The sequence below is a fragment of the Carassius auratus genome, chromosome 19, assembly GCF_003368295.1.
Source record: "Carassius auratus strain Wakin chromosome 19, ASM336829v1, whole genome shotgun sequence".
Taxonomy (NCBI): Eukaryota; Metazoa; Chordata; class Actinopteri; order Cypriniformes; family Cyprinidae; genus Carassius; species Carassius auratus.
The window spans coordinates 27,637,601-27,656,761 of NC_039261.1; the positions used below are offsets into that span (position 1 = coordinate 27,637,601).

At 35.7% G+C, this 19,161-nt stretch overlaps 3 protein-coding genes across 8 annotated transcripts; 2 read left to right on the forward strand and 1 right to left on the reverse strand.

Moving 5' to 3' along the window:
- Window positions 1-6,221: 6,221 nt before the first annotated feature.
- Window positions 6,222-7,549, reverse strand: fam221a (family with sequence similarity 221 member A). Its single transcript, XM_026289942.1, has 4 exons — window positions 7,419-7,549; window positions 7,125-7,296; window positions 6,764-6,954; window positions 6,222-6,661 (listed from the first exon to the last, which is right to left on the reverse strand). Exons 2-4 carry the CDS (start codon window positions 7,187-7,189, stop codon window positions 6,426-6,428), a joined length of 492 nt encoding a protein of 163 aa, XP_026145727.1. The 5' UTR covers window positions 7,190-7,296; window positions 7,419-7,549; the 3' UTR covers window positions 6,222-6,425.
- A 502-nt stretch (window positions 7,550-8,051) lies between these two features.
- ccdc126 (coiled-coil domain containing 126) lies at window positions 8,052-11,579 on the forward strand. Of its 2 annotated transcripts, none has more exons than XM_026289940.1 (3): window positions 8,052-8,390; window positions 9,281-9,768; window positions 10,737-11,579. In XM_026289940.1, the coding sequence occupies exons 2-3, from the start codon at window positions 9,534-9,536 to the stop codon at window positions 11,000-11,002; spliced, it is 501 nt and encodes a 166-aa protein (XP_026145725.1). In that variant the 5' UTR covers window positions 8,052-8,390; window positions 9,281-9,533; the 3' UTR covers window positions 11,003-11,579. The 2 variants fall into 2 exon arrangements, with proteins under 2 accessions (XP_026145725.1, XP_026145726.1); XM_026289941.1 differs by having other exon boundaries at window positions 9,449-9,768.
- Window positions 11,580-11,887: 308 nt separating this feature from the next.
- LOC113120077 (transformer-2 protein homolog alpha-like) lies at window positions 11,888-17,524 on the forward strand. 5 transcript variants are annotated; one of them, XM_026289936.1, is made up of 10 exons: window positions 11,891-12,044; window positions 12,705-13,020; window positions 13,366-13,493; window positions 13,587-13,746; window positions 14,840-14,893; window positions 15,574-15,762; window positions 16,396-16,511; window positions 16,603-16,731; window positions 16,826-16,893; window positions 17,090-17,524. In XM_026289936.1, exons 2-10 carry the CDS (start codon window positions 12,967-12,969, stop codon window positions 17,098-17,100), a joined length of 909 nt encoding a protein of 302 aa, XP_026145721.1. In that variant the 5' UTR covers window positions 11,891-12,044; window positions 12,705-12,966; the 3' UTR covers window positions 17,101-17,524. The 5 variants fall into 5 exon arrangements, with proteins under 5 accessions (XP_026145722.1, XP_026145724.1, XP_026145721.1 ...); XM_026289935.1 differs by having other exon boundaries at window positions 11,892-12,044; window positions 16,823-16,893; XM_026289938.1 differs by having other exon boundaries at window positions 11,892-12,044; window positions 12,705-13,016; window positions 16,823-16,893.
- The last annotated feature ends 1,637 nt before the right edge of the window (window positions 17,525-19,161 follow it).

Here is a 19,161-nt window from a genome sequence, read left to right on the forward strand (position 1 = left end):
CCTTTTTACAGTACGATTTACAGTATTTACAGTGGCTTGCACTGTATGATTATTTTAGGTTAAAGATTATGTCATTTTCATCAACACACAACTTTTTAATGTATCATATACAATATAATTTATGTACAATGAACTGAGCACACATGATTTGATCACACTGTACTTCAATCCCTAACAGACTAATTTTCATTCATGTAAAAATTCAATATGGCACTACTTTGACTAAAGTTTATATTTATGGGGATTGATCAATGACTCTTTCAGAGAACAAAGATATGCCAGTAGGTGGCGACAAGTTACTGTTTTTTATGTTATTTACTCCTTCATTCAGCCAATTCTTTCAAAGGAGCTTAACCATTCTGGTGTTTTTATGAGTGAGTCATTGAATCATTCATCTAACTGATGCATTCAAAAGCCTCAATCATTCAAGAAGGAAATGTCATTGCTGCTGGGTGTTGTAATGGTTTTGTTGTGGCTTTGTTTGTAAGTATTTTCGTTTCACAGAGAAAGACAAAGTGACTCAAAATATTGTATTTGAAATTTAAGTTTAAGATTTTAACAAAGTTTTAATAGATTTTAAACCATTGTAAGACACACACACATATGCAATGGCCCTGTCTAAAGTAAAGGCTGGCTGTCTGAAAAAAAAAGGTTGTATTCCTTCGTAAAACATTTCTGACTCACTATGTGCAATTATTGTTTCTTCTTCTGCTCATTGTATCAGACTACTTAAACATGTTGCATAAAAGCCTTTATGTTAAAGAAAAGAGCTAAAAGCTGAATAAGAGACCTGAGATAAGACCGTCAAACTAATTTTGCTCCACTCAAACACCAATTGTCTCTTCTCTCACTTGTTCCACCTCTCCCTTTCTTTCTCCTTATCTTTTTCTCAGAGTGGTTTTACAATGTCTGTGAAAACATGGAACTTCACTGTTTTGTAACATTCTTTTGTTTTTCTGAAACAGTCTGTTTCTACTCTCTCATCACAAATGTTATTTGGTTCTGTTCATTCCTGCAATTGAATCATGGAATTAGGCAAATACAGATTACTCACTGAGCCAATGGGACCTCCATAAGAGGACACCTGAAAACAAGCTACAGCCAATGTAAAATTTACGTACAGACAGACAGTGCCAATGACTATTGCAGTGCGAAATTAATAAACTGAACAGCGCTTTGTTATTTCTTTATCAGTTTATTAGATTCAGGGTTTATTCTTGTAAATCTCCCATTTTCGCTTTTTATATCTCTGGTATAATTGTTTGTTATTCATATTTTACATACATTAGTTTTTTTAAATTGTGAGGGATCATTAAAGAATTAAAAAATAAAAAAGGGGGGGGGGGGGTGCAGGCCTTATGAAGCTATTTGATGAAGCAGATATTCACAAATATATTTTACAGAACGAATGACTGAATTCGCAGATTATCCTTTTCAAATGTTTGCATAGCCTTCCTTTTGTGTAAAATTAGTTATCTCTGTTTCAAGCTTATTCAAGCTTAGAAAAACAATATTTGACTAAAATGATAAGCATGTGTATATGTGTAGCTTTAGAGAAGCAATCTTTAAAGAAGCAATATTTTGCAGATTCTTCAGGAATTATGCTTATTTATATGATTTATTAATACAAATACATCTCTCAATTGTGACCAGAGGAGGCCTCGTGGCCCCGGGTCCTTGCGGGACCATAATCTGTTGGTGGCGGTTGGTCTTCAAAATGCCGTCATGATTCTGAGGGTGTTTGAGAGTCTGTGGATCCAGTATGAGGGCAAATCAGAGTGTTTTGATGCACAAACGACAGAGATCATCTTTTATTACTGTCAAGCGAACCCTTATTGATTTTGCACAGCTGCGTGATTCCACACTCGCTTTTGTTTCCCCCTTCACACTCATGTGCTCGGCTTGAATAAATAACGCTTCCAGTCCCACAGTCTTCATCTCTGCTCCCTCACTCCTCCTCTTCCTTTTCCAATCCTTCAAAGCACCACTGAGCAGAATAAAGGATTGGAGAGGAGCAGAAGCACCTCGAGTCACGGCCACAACGTCGATTTTCAAGCTTTTTAACAAAGAAATTGAAAAAGCAATTGTCTTGACGCACTTTTAGGTCTCACTGCTTTGATTCAAGGTAATTGATGTTGTTCTTTTCAACATCACACAACATAGACTCTAACAATTGTGCAGCAATCTGTCAGGCTTATGGGAGACGGAGAAGAGGCGACACTTTTCGAAACTTCAATGCAATTCGGTGTAATACAAACAGACTATTAATAAAGTCTGAACAGAATCAAGAAGCGCCTATGATTCATAGTTTGCTGGACAGTTCCTGACTTCGTAAAGCAAGTTTGCAGTTTGAGTAAAATAGAGTGTCATATCACACTTTTAAATTTATGTTATTGATTGACAGCTGCTTCACGTGACGAATCTGAGCTATAAGCTAGGGGTGAATATTTTCCAGGTCTATTTTCTACTCTCTTCTGTTCCTCTCCAAACGCCTGTAAGTCATGCCACCATGGTGCCTCCGATAACAGTACATCAGTTGCTCTAAAAACTCAGAAAGGTTTCCATGGCAAGGAGATTAGACTTGTAAGGAGGCATATTTTGAAGTTTTCCATTTTTACTTGCATGTTTTAATGGTTTTCCACTGGTGGAGAACTTGTGAAGTGATTTCATTGCATCTTGTCTTTAGATTAAGGTCATTGGGAGGACATAATTAATACAGCGATAGCTTATTGAAGGTATTATGACACCAAAGGATCTGTGAAGTTAGGCATCAGGGTTGATATCAACACACACACATGCACGATCATCAAACACTCACACTAAACTTATATGTCACCTTTCAGGTCAGACATCATCCCTTCCGCTAGCTTACTCCGGTGTTCTCTTTGGACACAGGTGTGTGTTTGTAGATTGTTTGCATGTTTAAGACTTCCTGTGGACACCTGCCTGGGTCAAAAAGGAGACAAAGTGTGTCATAGACAAATAAAGCCACATCAATCATCTGAAGCACAGCACTTTGTGATCTGTGCTCTGACAAACCTGCGTTACGGTTGACTTAATCACTGCTGCGATTACTTGCTCATTTCAGCTCAGAATTTAAATTTGTGCGTTGTATCACAGCAAGGAAGGGAATTAATCTGATTTCAATGTGAATCACGTTAGTGCCGCAGATCTGCTGAATCTAATCAGATTAATTACACATTTACACCAGCTCCTTTATATGTAATCCTGTCCTGATTTTCCTCTTCATCGTCATTCAAAACCTCCGCCGGATGGTAAATTTATATATTGTTAATAAACGGTTCCTTCTCATTTTTCTTGTGATGCATTTTTAATGAGTTCAAAGAGTCTTTTCAATTCCTTCTTTCATTCTTTTTCTTTTTTAAATTAAATATACATACGGAAGCTGGACAAAGCAAGAGTTTCATTATTGTATCACAGCACTCCATGTATGTGTTTATGAGTGTGTTTGTGTTCATGGATGTATTAAATTAAGCAATCCTCCCACCAACAAATCCATTCATCTAACTGAAATATAGATATTTTAACTTTAAATGCAATTTATTATTTGAAAACATGCAACCAAGTGTTCACAGTGCCTAAATTATTAAATTAATTTTAAGCAAGTATCAAGAAAACCCTCAAGGGAATTTATGAGCTGGACTTCTTAATAGTAAACTTACCTTATACATTTTAATATAAAACTAGGCTTCACTATAGGTTTATTCATTTAAGTCTCCAATGACAAATGGTTCTAAATGAACCAGATTAGGGCTCTTAGAACCCTGCTTTTCATTGAGCATAATAAACGGTTCTACATCAAAATCTAACTATAATATTAATATCACTGTCATACTTTAGTTTGGGGACAAATTCTTAAAAATGTCAAATTTAACTAACCAGTAACTACAATTATTTTTTTTTTTTTTTACTTTTCTACTTTTCTGCTTATTAAAAGTTAAGTTCAGGTATTGGGTAGGATTAAGGGATTTAAAATATGATTATGCGGAATATATCATTAATATGTTTCATATGTACTAATAAACAGCCAATATGCTAGTAATATACATGCTAATAAACTACTAAATGGTCTTTAAAATAAAAAGTGTTACCAAAATCATTAAAGAAACATATAATTAGGACAGTTATTAATGTTGGGGTCATCTCATTCCTATTGAATATGTATTTTTTCTTCTTCCACAGAAGTGGGGATGTTTTGAAAAATGTTCACACTGCTCTCTTCCACACAGTGGAAATGAATAGTGGCCATAGGCTGTCAAGCTCCTGAAAGAACAGTTCATCAAAAACAATTAGGCCTATAAAAGTAGTCCATACACCTTCTGAAGCCATTTGTGTGAGGACAGTCTCAAATTTAAGCAGTTATTCACCCAAACTCTTGGTCACCATTCATTTTCATCATTTTATGAAACATAGCTTATAGAAATTCTGCTACTCCTGCGGTTTGATAGAAGAAAGAAAATCATATAATTTGAAATGACATGAGGGTGAGTAAATTATTATTTTTTTTTTTACTTTTGCAGGGTGAATTATCCTTTTACTGAACCATTCGTGAATGTATAGCACTGCCGTGAACATTGGCCAACCAGTGAACTTAAACCCAATTCATACAGTTTTCTCCTGCTCTCAGTGTCTTTAACCGATTCCTGTGTAACTAAAGATTTGAAGCTGAGGGATTTGGAAGAGGGGGACAAAAGAGAGGGAACGAATTAAAGATATCATTGAAGAGGTAGAGAGGCGCAGGGTGCATAATATAATACCATCTAAATGAGACTTAATATAAATAGAGGACCAGGCAAAGAGCGGCAGTACAAAAGAGACTTCTAAATAAATCAGCGAGGTATTTTCAGAGTGTTTGGTGGCGATGAAACATCCACCAATGAGCCGCGAGTCTTATTTCAAGTGTGGTAATGAGTAGAGTCTGTGTTTGGTCTCTTTTTCATCACCGACGTCACCAAAGGCAAGTCTCGCAGGTCACACACACTCGCATTTGTGCATTTCATGAGACAGACAGATGTTCTCAAGAGCAATTGAGTGGAGATGCATATCAGAACAGAGGAAGAGTGTATGAACATACAAAGAGGAAGTCGTAACGAATTCGATCTAATGGAATCTTGAGGAGCTTAGGATGAGTCATGAAACATTCACGAATACAAAAACAGAGCAGCACATTCAAACATATTCTGAGATCCAAAACACACACACACACACACACACAGACACAGTGGAAGACAGAGCTAGTCTTGCCCAGCACAGCAAACCATTCTAGTGGAACTGTACCAATGATTAGGGGTGAAATTGTTTCTTCTTTCTTTCTGTTTCTTGAACAGAAAACGATTGAATGTGAGCCACAGAGCCTGCGAGGTTCACAGAGTAAGCAGCCCTCTGTGTCTCATAGATAGAGCACAAACACTCTTTTAATTACGTTCTTTAATTGCTATTATTGTTCTGAACATTAGCAAGTAGAGAAGAGCAATTTAAAGCCAATTCATTGAAAACAAAGACACATCTCTCACACACAGTCAAGGCAAATCTGGTGAGGTGAAGCAGAGGCATGTGTATCACTACTGACCTCTGCTGGCCAAAACTGGAAACTATAGCAGTAATCTTACAAATGTAAACGTACATACATTTTTACACTGTAAGCGAAATTTCAATAAAATAAAAACGGTTATCAAAAAGAAATGGTATGAAGTTTCAGGCATGATATGTACCTTTTAAATTCCTTTTATATTAATATACATTTTAACCAAAAATCTTTATTCTGTCAGATACTTGAATGACATGAGCATTTTTAATAAATATGAATTTTTGTTTAAATATTTTTTACGGGCATTGACAATTAATTCAACCTTATTATTTATACTAAATAAAAAGTAAATAAAAAGATAGTTAAATGTATTAAATTATTAGAGTTATTTGTTAAAAATTTAATTATGAAGCATTGAGAATTCACTCTATTATTAAATTAAATTATTTAATTTAAATTAAATTATTATTACTTAATGAAAAATGTAAAAAAAAAACGTTGGGGAAAATTTCTTGATTTTATGTATTTTAATGGTTCTTAATTAGATCTGATTATTTTAAATTATTAATCTTAATATCAGTATGAGTTTACTTCTATTTCTTTATTTTATTCATGTTAATATATTATTATATAAATACATTATGCAAATATCATAAATACATTTATACTGATGTTATGATGAATAAATACACACTGTTGAAAAATATTTGCTGTAATTAAGCAATATACCACTAGACAAATATTAAGAATTCTCTCAGGCAAAACAGAAAGCATAAAATGTAACATAATTAAACAAGCATAATGTTGACTAATGGTGAGTGCTAACCTAATGCTAACATTCTGTTTGTTGTGGAACCACTTTAAGGTGACATTTAGCCTATTCTGTGTGCTGTTCACATGTATTGCCTATGCCACCTGAATCCAGTCTCAGGTAGCCGTCCCCCAGTGAGCTGAACCCAGTTAAACCTCCCATAGCTGCATATGGAACAGCTCTGCCCACCGGACGTCCCCGTCTCATGCGCTCTTCTGTAGTTTCAACCAGCGTCACATGGGCATATGCAGGTTGACCACATCCACAGGTGAATGGACTTCGATAGCCAGTGCAGCGAGTGCCTGGAGGTACACAGGTTTAGATTTGTTTACATTTGATCAAATGCTTATGTGTAACATGATGAGTTATGTTAATAATAGGAGATGCAATGGTACAAAACCCACATTTTTTGCACTGATGGGCTATAGCTTCACTGTGTTCACTAGTTGTGTGTTTGCACTGACAGCGTACTGGTTTAGAGCCGTTGATATGAACATATTCATAGGACACACACTGACAACCTTTGACCCTACAAGGCAAGATTATAGGCCTTTCCTTTGGCAACTCCTCAAAGTCTGTGCAATGTTGTTTATACCTGAGAATGAATTAGAATTATTACATTATCTGATCAATTTTTCAAACTCGACAAGCTTTAAAAAATAATAATAAAATAAAATAGGACGTGAGAAGGTAAAAATAATAAATATTTTTGCACTGACTACGTAAATAGACTTTAGTTTCCCGATTTTTCCCAAACAAACCGACCTTTTGTATTCTAAATATGCCTCCACTGCATTGGTTGCGTGTTTGTCGATGTGTATCTTTTCCATTCCCAGTCTTTTTTGTAGATTTGCCTGTTGATATAAATTACTTCTCGAGCTGCAACACTGACTCTGCAACTGGTTTACAATGAATGTTGTTCTTGCCGCCTGTGTTTCTAGGCAACGACAAAACAGTGATAAGTTTTCCCCAAACAGTCTAAATTAGGAATAAGAATCATTTAACATTTTAAACCATAATGTAAAAATTTCTAATCAGTAATATTCAATATACACTCACAACGATTTTTATGCATCTCGACTACCTTTGTACACGTGAACTACATTTCCCATGCTGCCTTTGACATTTTTACGTGAGTCAGACGTCAGAGAATCGTTTCCTTCAAGTAGTTCTTTAAAAAATGATTCAGTGATTCTTTTACTTTATGATGTAGTTGCATCATCGCACATTTATATTCTGAAGAAAAGAAAAAGATATTGTGTATTATAGACCAGTGGTTATAACTTATTATACTGACTTGGTTCGTTGCGTGAATTATACAAAAATAAATATTTTTTATTTTTTATTATTGAAATGTAAAAAAAAAAGAAAAGAAAAGAAAAGGCAAGTTCGTTACATATTTCTCATAATAACAGATGTTGTAAATGCAAATTGAGACAATTTTAATAAAATATAAAATAATAAAATAATTATAAAAATAATTATTTAAAAAAAAAAATTAGATTAAAAAAGTAATCACAAGGATATTTTAAATTCATTTAGCAGAGACAACCATGGAGACAACCATAGACAGTAAAAGAATTAACGATAGACAACCAATTAACGATTTGTTTATTCCAATGTGAAAGAATCGTTTTGATTCATTAAAAAGATTCGACTCAAAAGAAGAATCCATTCACAACCGGACATCGCTGCCTGGTGCGTTTCGTGACGTCGTACTCAATAAATCGTGTTGTCACCGCAAGGGAAAAATATTACTGAAAGTGTTCTGTATTAGTTCGTAGTTTCGCCACCACAGTTGGCTCCGTATGATAATCTAGCATTTATTTTAAGGCGTTAAGTTACCCCAAAAATAATTAGCTTCATACTTAATACAGAGACGCTCGCTTTGAAGTTATGCTGCAGTTTAAATATTGGTTTAATATTACTGATTTTTTAATAAAGGCTTGCTAGGGCTGCCATGCACACGCGCTAAGAAGATGTCAACGATTTGGAGTCCACGAATCCATCACCTTGATCAAAGTATTTAAGGTAATTTCTATATTAACGTTAGCTGTGTTACCGTAGCTGATTCATCAGGCTGTTCCAGCTGTTCAATATCTTTCACACCCGGCCTTGTCTTAAAGCGATAATAGACTGCGTGCAGTAATACAGGCGATTCGTTAAGCTGCTTAATATCTTGAAACCTTGAGAACCAAATTAAAAAGATAAAACGAGCATATCTACAAGCATAATATGAGTTTAACCAGAATGCTAAAAGCTATTAGACTATATACATTTGCGTATGCTGACCCTATGTATGATGCATGCCAAATATCAGTGGTCATGTTTTTCTGTTATTGCTAACCTTTTCTCCAATATCGCTACAGCAGTTAAACGAGTAAATGAATAACTCTCACATTGTTTAACTAATAATCTCGATCTTTTCAGAAAAAGCATGATATGTCTGACCTCAGAGCTTTAACCCAGTTTTATGCTGTAATTCCCATCTTAAAATTTCACGTGACTATACTTTTAGAGCTCTAGAGTTGAAAACAAACAGCTTGACAGGCTGGAACTTGTCAAACTGCCTGCAAAAATGCTTCATTTTAACTTCCCTAATATCGTTCTGCTGTTACTGTGGATATGTGATGATTAAAAGTGGTTGTATTTCTCCCCCCTACGTTATTAATTTATCTAAAGCACCATCTGGATGAGTGATTTGTGACTGGGTGAAGAATAGCACTGTGACCCCAGAGGAAGAGAGTGGTGACAGGACTTCTATTCACTTAAGGATGGAAACTTAATTTATTAATACAAACTGAAACCTGAGGCTTTCGCGTATTAACTGTAACCTTAGCCATTTAATACAATTATTCTCACAAATTTCTGCTTGTTTTGTGTGTGTGTGTGTGTGTGTGTGTGTGTGTTGTGTTTTACAGGTATTCAACAATAGACAATTACTTTCAATCCATCCATCTTCCTTGCTTGTGATTTCCTTGTCAAAACGACTAAACAAATACATGAGATCAGTGAGCTTATTACTGGCCTTTCTCCCCATTTCTAATTTCAATCTCCATTCTGCTTTTTCACGACTTAATTATTCCCAGCCCTGAACCTGACACCCTCTTATAAACCTGTCCCCACCCCACTCCGTCCCCATAACCCGGGTCCCATTAGACCTGCAGCATTGCCATGCTGGGTTGTCTGCTGCGTAGGAGCATGTCTCACAGACTGAGTGTGTTTCTGGTGGTCTTCGGCCTGGCCTGGTGTCTGCTGCTGCTTCACTACACTATCACACAACCACGGCGCCAGAGCAGCACAGAGCTCCGCCAACAGATCCTCGAGCTCAGCCATCGCTATGTCAAAGTCCTTAGCGAGGAGAACCAGAACCCTTCAGGGCCCCATGGCACCTCCATGGCAGGATATGGTAAGGATTTATTATTATTATACATAATTGAATCACTCTTATGTCATTCCTTACCTGTATGCTGTTTTAGAGTGCCAAAAAACACAACAAATGTTTTATAAAAACAGAAGCCTGTAGCAAATGTTATAGGATATATGCATATTTTAATCAAACAAAATGTAAAGTTTTAGAATTAAGATGTATTTGCTAACACTTAACAGCAGGGTTCATTCCTATACATTAGTAGGTTTTTATGAATGCTACTGTTTTTTGCTCATAACACATTATCTAATGTTATTTAAAATGTTAGTATATTTAAAACAGAACATTAAAATGAGTGCAATTTTATATTTTATTGTTAGTTGTGAGTTTGTGATATCTAATGCATTTACCAGCATTGACAACTTACCCTCAATGTAAAGTGAAATTGTGTTTTATGTTTTCCCTTTCTGGTAACACTTGGTAACACAAAAAGGTCTCATTTGTAACATTCATATTTGTAACAAGGTTATATTTGTAAAATATAACATTTATTAACATTCCACAACATATAATATTCACTTGCATCAGTAAATAAAAATACATTTGCCAATGTATTGAACAATTTATTTTATTAACTAACATGAACAAAGATTAATACATTTTGTAAAAATAATAATAATAATAATAATTCTGATTAAATGAGCAATTGTATTTTTAGTAACTAACACAAGCAAAGATAAATAAATGTTGTTATATATATAGTTAATGTGCTTCTGTCAACTGTAATGAATTCCAGTGTTGATAAATACAAATAGTTTCTTTTTACATTTTCATTTATAAAATATATAATTATTAATTTGTATTTGTATTATTTTTTTATTTTTTTTGATGTGACCCTATTCTTATTTGAATGAATAGGCTGCTTGGCATTCAGGATGGGTGTGGTAGAAAGAGGTTTAGGAATAACAAAATACTGATCCTTGCCTTATCTCTTTATTCTGCTGAAGCTGACTTGAAGAGGACGATTGCTGTGCTGTTAGATGATATTCTCAACCGTTTGGTGAAGTTGGAAGGGAAAGTGGAAGCTGCTGTGAATGCCTCCATACAGAACATGTCGCATCCTGCTGCTGGCACTCTTCTTGCTGCCAGAGTCACCGTTTCCAGGTCCACCAAACAAAATATGTCTGCCCACCGGCCAGAGAGACGTAGTAACCCTCTGAACCTTCTGCCACAATCACCTGAAAGGTCCCATAAGCCGCACTCTTTAAAATAGCAAACTGTGGTCAGGAACATCAATCTGTGCCACTACAGCAAAGACTGAGATACAGAGATAAATATATATTTTTTAGACTAAAGCAGCTTTTAGACATCATTTTTCTGTTGTGCACATGGGTTTCAGCCTTATTGTTTTGTCTTAAATTCATGGACCACAAATATATTTTATAACTTATGTGCAATATGGATATGAGAGAGTGACACGATGTGTTTTCTAAATGATTTTTCATATACGGATGAGTGTTTCATAATGAATGTACAGCATTATCTCCACAGCTAGCTAACTGTGTGTAGTGCACTTAATTGGATTCCAGAGCGAAGGTTTACATGTAGCATCTTTTAATTAAGACTTTGTGCTTTGCAATGCATTAGCTATTGAACTGTGGAGGAAAGGAGCTGATCCAAAGAATAATCTATGAATCATTGATTAATGGCTGTATTGCAGGTTGATTTGTTTAAGGGCGGGGATATACCTCAGCTGCTGTCAGTACATGAAGCTGAACGCCAGCAAAAGTGAATGCAGCATTACCAGACAACACAATCCATACAATAAAACACGTACGATACTAACGATACTTCAGATGTGTCCTTTCATTTGTGCCATAATGTGATGTGAAATGTTAAAGTAGGTTTTCCTCAAAATGCTTCAAATAATTATATGGTTGTGTATCATGTCATTACATTTTTTTGTTTTATTTGAGATATGTTGATTTTTTTTTTATCTATAAATGACAATCTTTTAATGTGCTAGTGTATGCTTTATCTATCTATCTATCTATCTATCTATCTATCTATCTATCTATCTATCTATCTATCTATCTATCTATCTATCTATCATCCAATGTTTAGGAGGATGTGACGTAGTTATTGAGTCGTCTCCCATAGTTCACAGCGCGCTTCAGCTGGTCAGCCATTTTCTGCAGTTAACTTACGTGAAGAGCGGAAGTCTTCGAGGAAGAATATCTTCATTTTCACGCTTTTGCCAATCATATAATATTCTAAAAATGAGTGATGTCGAGGAGCCACAATTCCAGGCGAGGGTAAGCATCATGTTTTGTGTAAACCGCTCTGTCGTTTTCATCAAATATCATCTCTTTCTCTTTGCGGTAACGATCGATTAGTGAACGGCTAACTGCCCCTTTCTTTTGTTTATTTACAATTTCTCTAAATCGATAACGTAAGATCAACCGATACATACGTTACGGCTTATAATTCTTGAAACGTTTATTATTTAGTCACTGTATGGTTTATATTATAATATTTAGTCACTAGAAGTCCATTACGATGTTGAATATCAAATAAATGTAAATAAGCTGCTGTGTTGAACACGGCAATACTTTTTAACAGCATGTATTTTTTTTATATAACAATGTGCCCTTTTGATTTATGTATGTATTTATTTATTTTAATAGACGGTCCTACAATAGTACAGTTGTTGTAGCAGATATTGATGAAAAAATTACTTAACACGTGTTCTAACGTGTTAAAACACGAGTTTGCAGCCTGAGTACTTTTGGTTTCTCTTTCCAGCATTTCTGATCTTTCCTTAATCTCTCTCTCTTACACTTTTTGATTATGTAACCAAACAAACATCTGTATTTCAAAAGGAGTAAGTTAGTGAAATTTGAATAGCTCACTTCATTTTTTTATCCTAAATTTCCCTTGATCTTAATTGCTCTGAATGTTCTTTTTTCATTAAGGTTATTGGTCGTGAAGGATTTGAAGAGTTAAGGCCAAGAATGTGGAAGAATGTTCAAGATAAAAGAAGGCTTTTACAGAGAAAATGTTTACAGAGCAGACGGTTAAGTGGGAAGGGGAGAAAAGAACGGAAGATCGGTCAGATAGAAGCACGCTCGCGTTATGTGTCTAAAGCAGAAAAAAGAAAAGAGGTTTCAGATTGGGGTGAAGAAATGAAAAGGAGAGGAAAAATGAAAACTGAACAAATGAAGACCGAAGAATAAAATGCCTGAGAGAAAGGAAATAGCGTATTCTGAAAACAGAAGAATGAATAAGTCCGTAGGTTAAGTAAATGCAGAATTTGTGTTCCAAGTGTCTTTCTAATCTCTTCTTGATGATCATTTGCATGTTTGTCGCTTTATTGTGGTGATTTGGCTAAAGAACAAGCATCACAAGGACCTGTGATGACTTTGTAGCCTTTGTAAATCTATTGATCATAATGCTATTAACTTTTGTTGTTTTTATTCCATGATATAATTTAAGTAATTCTAACACTTTCCTCCACAGCTGTGATAAAGTGAATGTTTGGATTTCTGCAATTATGTATGTGGTGTGAGTGTGTAAGTTTGCTTGCTTTGTGAACCTTCCTCTTGTAAATGTTGTAACACATTGCTGTGACGTTAGGAATCCCGCTCGCCATCCAAATCGGAGCGGGGCAGTCCTGCCCAACCCAAGATGGAGAGCAGGTCTGGTTCTCCCAGCCCTACCCGACCATCCAAACGTTCTGAATCCAGATCCCGCTCCAAGTCAAGGTCAGTTCATGTCACTAAGCCATTTCTTTCTTGAAAAGCACATTCATTTCTGTTTATTTGGGATATCTCACTCTGTGTTTGGGTCCTTTCCAGGTCTCACTCTCGGCGGCATTCGAATCGCCGCTACAGCCGCTCTCGGTCTCACTCCCACCGGAAGAAGTCTCGTTCTCACTCCAACAGCCCTGACAACCGCCGCAGACGGAGCCAGAGCACATCGCCCATGTCTAACCGCCGCAGACACACTGGCAGTCGGGTGAGTGCCATGGGATAGGAGTCGAAGTTTAGGGACCACAACTACTGTTACTGCAGTTGCTATTAAAAATATAGTTCATACAAAAATTAAATCTTCATTGTTTATTTACCATCATATCGTTGCAAACCTATATGATATTTCTTTATATTTTTTATGAAAATATTTTATTTTAATAAATGGCAGCATACAGCAGTGATTCATAGACAAGTGGCTGGGTGCCTTAAACATTCAGAAAATCCTGAAAAAAAAAAATAGGAAAACATACTGTTCTTGAAATTTCCGCAGTCACATAAAAACTGTTTATGCTTTATTAATTTAATATGTAGATGCTTCCAGTTACAGGTAACAAAGTCATTATTGGTGATTATATGTTTGGAATAACATCATTAATATTTGTTAATAAACAGAGATGAAGTAAAAGCTTTGTCATCTTGCAGCAGAAATACCTGAAATATCTTAGACTTTAGAGCTTATGTAACTCTGCCCATTTTCAGCACTGCACTTGTTGTCTTTCTGTTTGTATATACACAGTGTGAAAGTAAAGTTGTTTGAATTTATGAATGAAACGCTTGTTTTAAAAATCACATTGCTCGTGGCATCCGCTTACGATACATATGATGACATTCTTTTACTCTACGTTATGGTGAGCGAATAATAACAGAAATGTAATTTTCGGGTGACCTATCCCTTGAAATCACTTTAATTACCATTTTTGTTAATTAAAAGATTTGAAATTATGTCAGAAAATAATGTACCAAAATGGCACTTGACTGGTACCTTTTCCTTTACCATTACGGTGTAATTATGTAACATTTGGGGGTAAATAAGGATCAGAGGTGTACTTTTTAGTCTTTGTACCTTAGAGTTTCTCTCTGAGAGTGTAGGCTTGGTTATCTGATTTTGAACCCTACTCTTCAAGTGCTTTAAAATAAAGAACATGTTATGTATTTTTTTTAAGTGATGTTTTAATTGCTAGCCTTAAAGGTGTGTTTCTGTTTTGTACAAAATGCATGCAAACCCCCATCACATCCTCACGGGGACGAACATGACTGTCTTTAATAACCCCTGTCATTCCTTCTTATTGCATCAACAGAGCTCATACAGCCATGACTCCAAAAAAGACTCACACAGTCATGGTGACGCCAGGGTATGTGGACCTTTTTTAACCTTTTAACAATAACCACTAGACCAAGCAAGTCTCAATGTTGCCTTTTAAAGGGTTTAAGAGGTTCATGTGATGACTTTTGGTTTGTAAGAATCACTTTGTCTTCCTGCATTGACTGTGAAGCCCTTCAGATGGCTCATGCAATGACCGTACTCATTCATACTGTGATGCCCTAAGACATGTTTTGTTGGACGGAAAGCTGTAATGTTTGTTTTTGCATCAAAATCTCTTTAACGGGGTTATTAAATACTGTCACACAGTTACCCACAGACATTTCAGAGAATTAGGCAGTCATGTTGATTTGCTGCCCCCACCAGAGAAAGCAATGAAGTATTTCCTGAACAACTGGCACATCATCTCTGTTGGAGGGTTGTAACAATAAACACACAGGATCTTAGACTGCTTATTACATACGAAAGGAATGTTGAGCTGCTTTCCATCACGTCCAGTAATTATTTTTCATGTCATTGCATGTGAATATTTTCTGTGGTATGAAATTTGAAGGTTTACGATCGGAGAAACATAAATGTTTTTTACCCATCGTCAAAGAACAAAAATGTGATTTTAGTGTTTACGCATCAGTGTGATCAGTAATATTTGTGCACAAAATGTTACAATTGTTTCTGTGCAGTTTAGTGCTGACACCTCTGTCCCTCTTACAGGCCAATCCAGACCCGAACACGTGTCTGGGTGTGTTTGGTCTCAGTCTGTACACAACAGAGCGAGACCTGAGAGAGGTCTTCTCACGTCACGGCCCTTTGGCCGGTGTCAATGTTGTCTACGACCAGCGAACGGGACGCTCTCGCGGTTTTGCCTTCGTTTACTTTGAGCACATCGCCGATGCCAAAGAGGTACATCCCCAGCTGGAAATGCCCTGCCAATGCAATTTCACAGTCTAAGCAGTTTCCTTTTTAAGGACAATTTCGGATTACGTGTTGTAATCTAGTAAACGCATTGACTTGTTTAGGTAAAATCTGGAAATATCAGGCAATTTGTGATTTACAGGACTGGAATAGTCATGAAAACTACAGTTTATATTTAATTGGCTATACATATTGCACTCATGTGAAGTAAACATGTTAATTATGTTCACACATCAGTCTGGATGATCAATGAGCAGTATATTTTTATAGCATCTATTAATCCATTAACTTTAGTAAAAATCAGGTTGTTCATTATTTGTTTGTTCACAGTGCATTAACAAAATAAGATATTTTTGGTAACCAAGTAGTTATGGTGTCCACTGACTTCCACTGTATGGATAAAAATGTCATATTTTATGGTCCATTGAACAAAAAGTTTGGAATGGCATGAGGATGAGTAAATAATGTCAGAATTTCCATTTTAACCGTCTCTTTGATCCTTAACAACACGAAGACATTTTCATTACTAGGTTTTTCAGACCTTCATTGAGCACTCAAATGTTATTAGACGCTCTCTGACTGTATATCCTGTCTAAACAGACCATTTATCCCTCACTACAGGCAATGGAGCGGGCTAATGGCATGGAGCTGGATGGAAGGCGCATCAGGGTGGATTATTCCATCACTAAACGTGCACACACCCCCACACCAGGCATCTACATGGGTCGGCCCACACAGTGAGTGTTTTGCAGGCCAGAAAAACCATTCTGCCAAATAAGCTGAACTGGTATGGGTGGTTTGTATTAACACTTCAAATGTGACTTTTAGTAATGGAGGTGGGAGCAGCAGCAGCAGCGGTGGTGGTGGCGGCGGCGGCGGTGGTCGGAGAAGAGACTCGTATTACGATCGTGGCTACGACAGATACGACCGTTATGATGAGTATGACTACAGATACAGGTAACATTGAATATATACTTCAATGTGTGCATTGTGTATAGTGTTTCTGTAAAGGTTCTTATGAATTCTAATCTCTTCTTCTCTTTTCCAGCAGGAGGCGCTCTCCGTCACCTTATTACAGCCGGTACAGGTCTCGCTCAAGATCTCGCTCATACAGCCCACGTGAGTGGTTTTAAAAGCCTTGAGCAATCTGAATTTTCCACAGATGCCCAAATGCATGCCTGCCTGATAAGCCACAGCTTCTAGAGTGCATTACTCATGAAATCCCATTATTCACCCGTTTGCCCACTGAATCATGTACCATGTGATGGACGTTTTAATTGTAGACTCATTCTAATAGAACGTTTGTGTTTTGCAGGAAGATACTAAGACGATCCTGAAGACTTCTTTCTTTTTGCCTGTTTGCATCGAGCTATACATTTATAAAGACATGTAAACTCATTGTACTAGAGAAAGATTTGTCTTTATTTGTAGACTTCCCAGTATGTAAGGTTTGTGGAGATCATAAATACTGTCATTATGGGGTTTTATGAGTTGTTTTTTGTAGTGTGCTTGTAAGGTGTGATGAGTTTTCCTATATACTGGGCATCTTTTAGTGGGGATGTATGTGATTCCAAGAGAGAGTGAGTGTGTGTGGGAGTTGCTGTACATCTGTGAGGCAGAGCATCATATAGAAAGCAGGCTTGGATTGCCTCATCTGTGACGAAATACTTTTATTTTCAGGATTGTGTTGCTTTGTTTCTTTCTTAAGAAATAAAGACCTCAAAATAAATGTTTCTTTTTATTATGACAAGACATGCTTTTATGTGCTACTTAGTCTTTTTAATGTTCTTCAAAGCTGGGAATATAAGCATAATTAATAATAATTTCAGTAATGTACTCTAAAGAAATTGTCAACTTGCCTTAAACATTTTAAATGCTAAATTAAAAAAAAAAAACATTAAAATGTGCAGAAGAAAAAAACATCTAATTTATAGCTTAGAAATTAGTTTTGCAGTGCAGTTTCTAGCACGTAATGTTTAATGTCTAAGGGAAAAAAACTGTTTTTAAAATGGTTTTAAACTTAAAACACACTGGGTATAATAATTGGGTCACAATAATAGCAGGTGAATAGAACATTGATAATTTGCATTGTTATCAGTATGTTACAATAAAGTGTAAACACAAGATGTCTTTAAAAATGTATTTAGAACCTTTTAAAGACTGAAAACAAATCAGACAGAAATAATTGGTACAATACTGTAACAATGTCATCATAAAACTCAAGTAAATGCTTATGCATTTCGTAAATCTCAATAATAATGAATAATCACTAATAAAGAGGAGAACTGTACAAGTTTTCTTCAAAGTTGAACATTCCAATAAAGACAAACTGAAGCCGTTATAAAAACTGAACCGATGAGCCTACGAAATACAGCCATTTTCCCCCCAACCATATACACAAGATGATTAAACATGGACGAATGCATGCTGCTGTCATGATTTGTAGTATGGTTAACATGACATCAATTCTATTTCAGTAGAATTTTTTGCCACTTTTTAATAAATTTTAAAGAATGCTTAACAGACCAGTTCATTAACATGAATTCAAATATATGCATGTTTGAGTGAACGGCTGATCTTGAGATTTATACAGTGCCACTGCAGTAGTTAAAACTTTGTTAAGAGTGTTCACAGGATCTTACGAGAAGCTTTCATTTGTGAATCTGTGTGAAATGTGTTTGGAATCATCTATAGTAAACGAGCAGAAAAGGACACCAGGTACTCCATTAGAGCAGTGTGGAGCCCTTGGCTACATTAGACTGTCGGCCATATTGTTTTCACCTATCCAGGCATTTCAGATTAGTGGAGTGGACGAGTAAGTTAGTTCTGAGACAAGACCATTGCTTAGATTTCACTCCCTGATGTGGCAAGGAAGTGACATGAGGCCAACACTGCTAAAATGTTCTTAAAAGTACTTTTGAATATACATAGTAAATGTGCAAACGAGTCTTCAGAGACTATTACAAAAAAAAAAAAAAAAAAAAAGACTTTGGTGGACCTAAAGTTCAAAGTCGCTAACTGCAACTCTTCTAAGTCATTAAACTCCAATAATTTTGTAACTTCATTATATGAGATCATATTTTATGGAAAATTGACAATGCATCAGCTGTCAGTGTATTATCATAATAATAATAAAAACAGATAATTCATCACATCACAATTTTTCCTTAGAAGACATCTTTAATAAGATAATATAAGAATGTATTATTTTATTGTGCTGTGGTGCATTGAGTTAATATTAAATTTGCTTAAATTCACACATCCCATATGTAGCTTCTTTGAAAAGGAAAAAAATTAAATACCCTTATATCATTCTCACACTGTGCATTTCTTTGCAAATGTTCACTTTTTTAAATTACTTAAAAAATACACTTTAAACTTTACAAA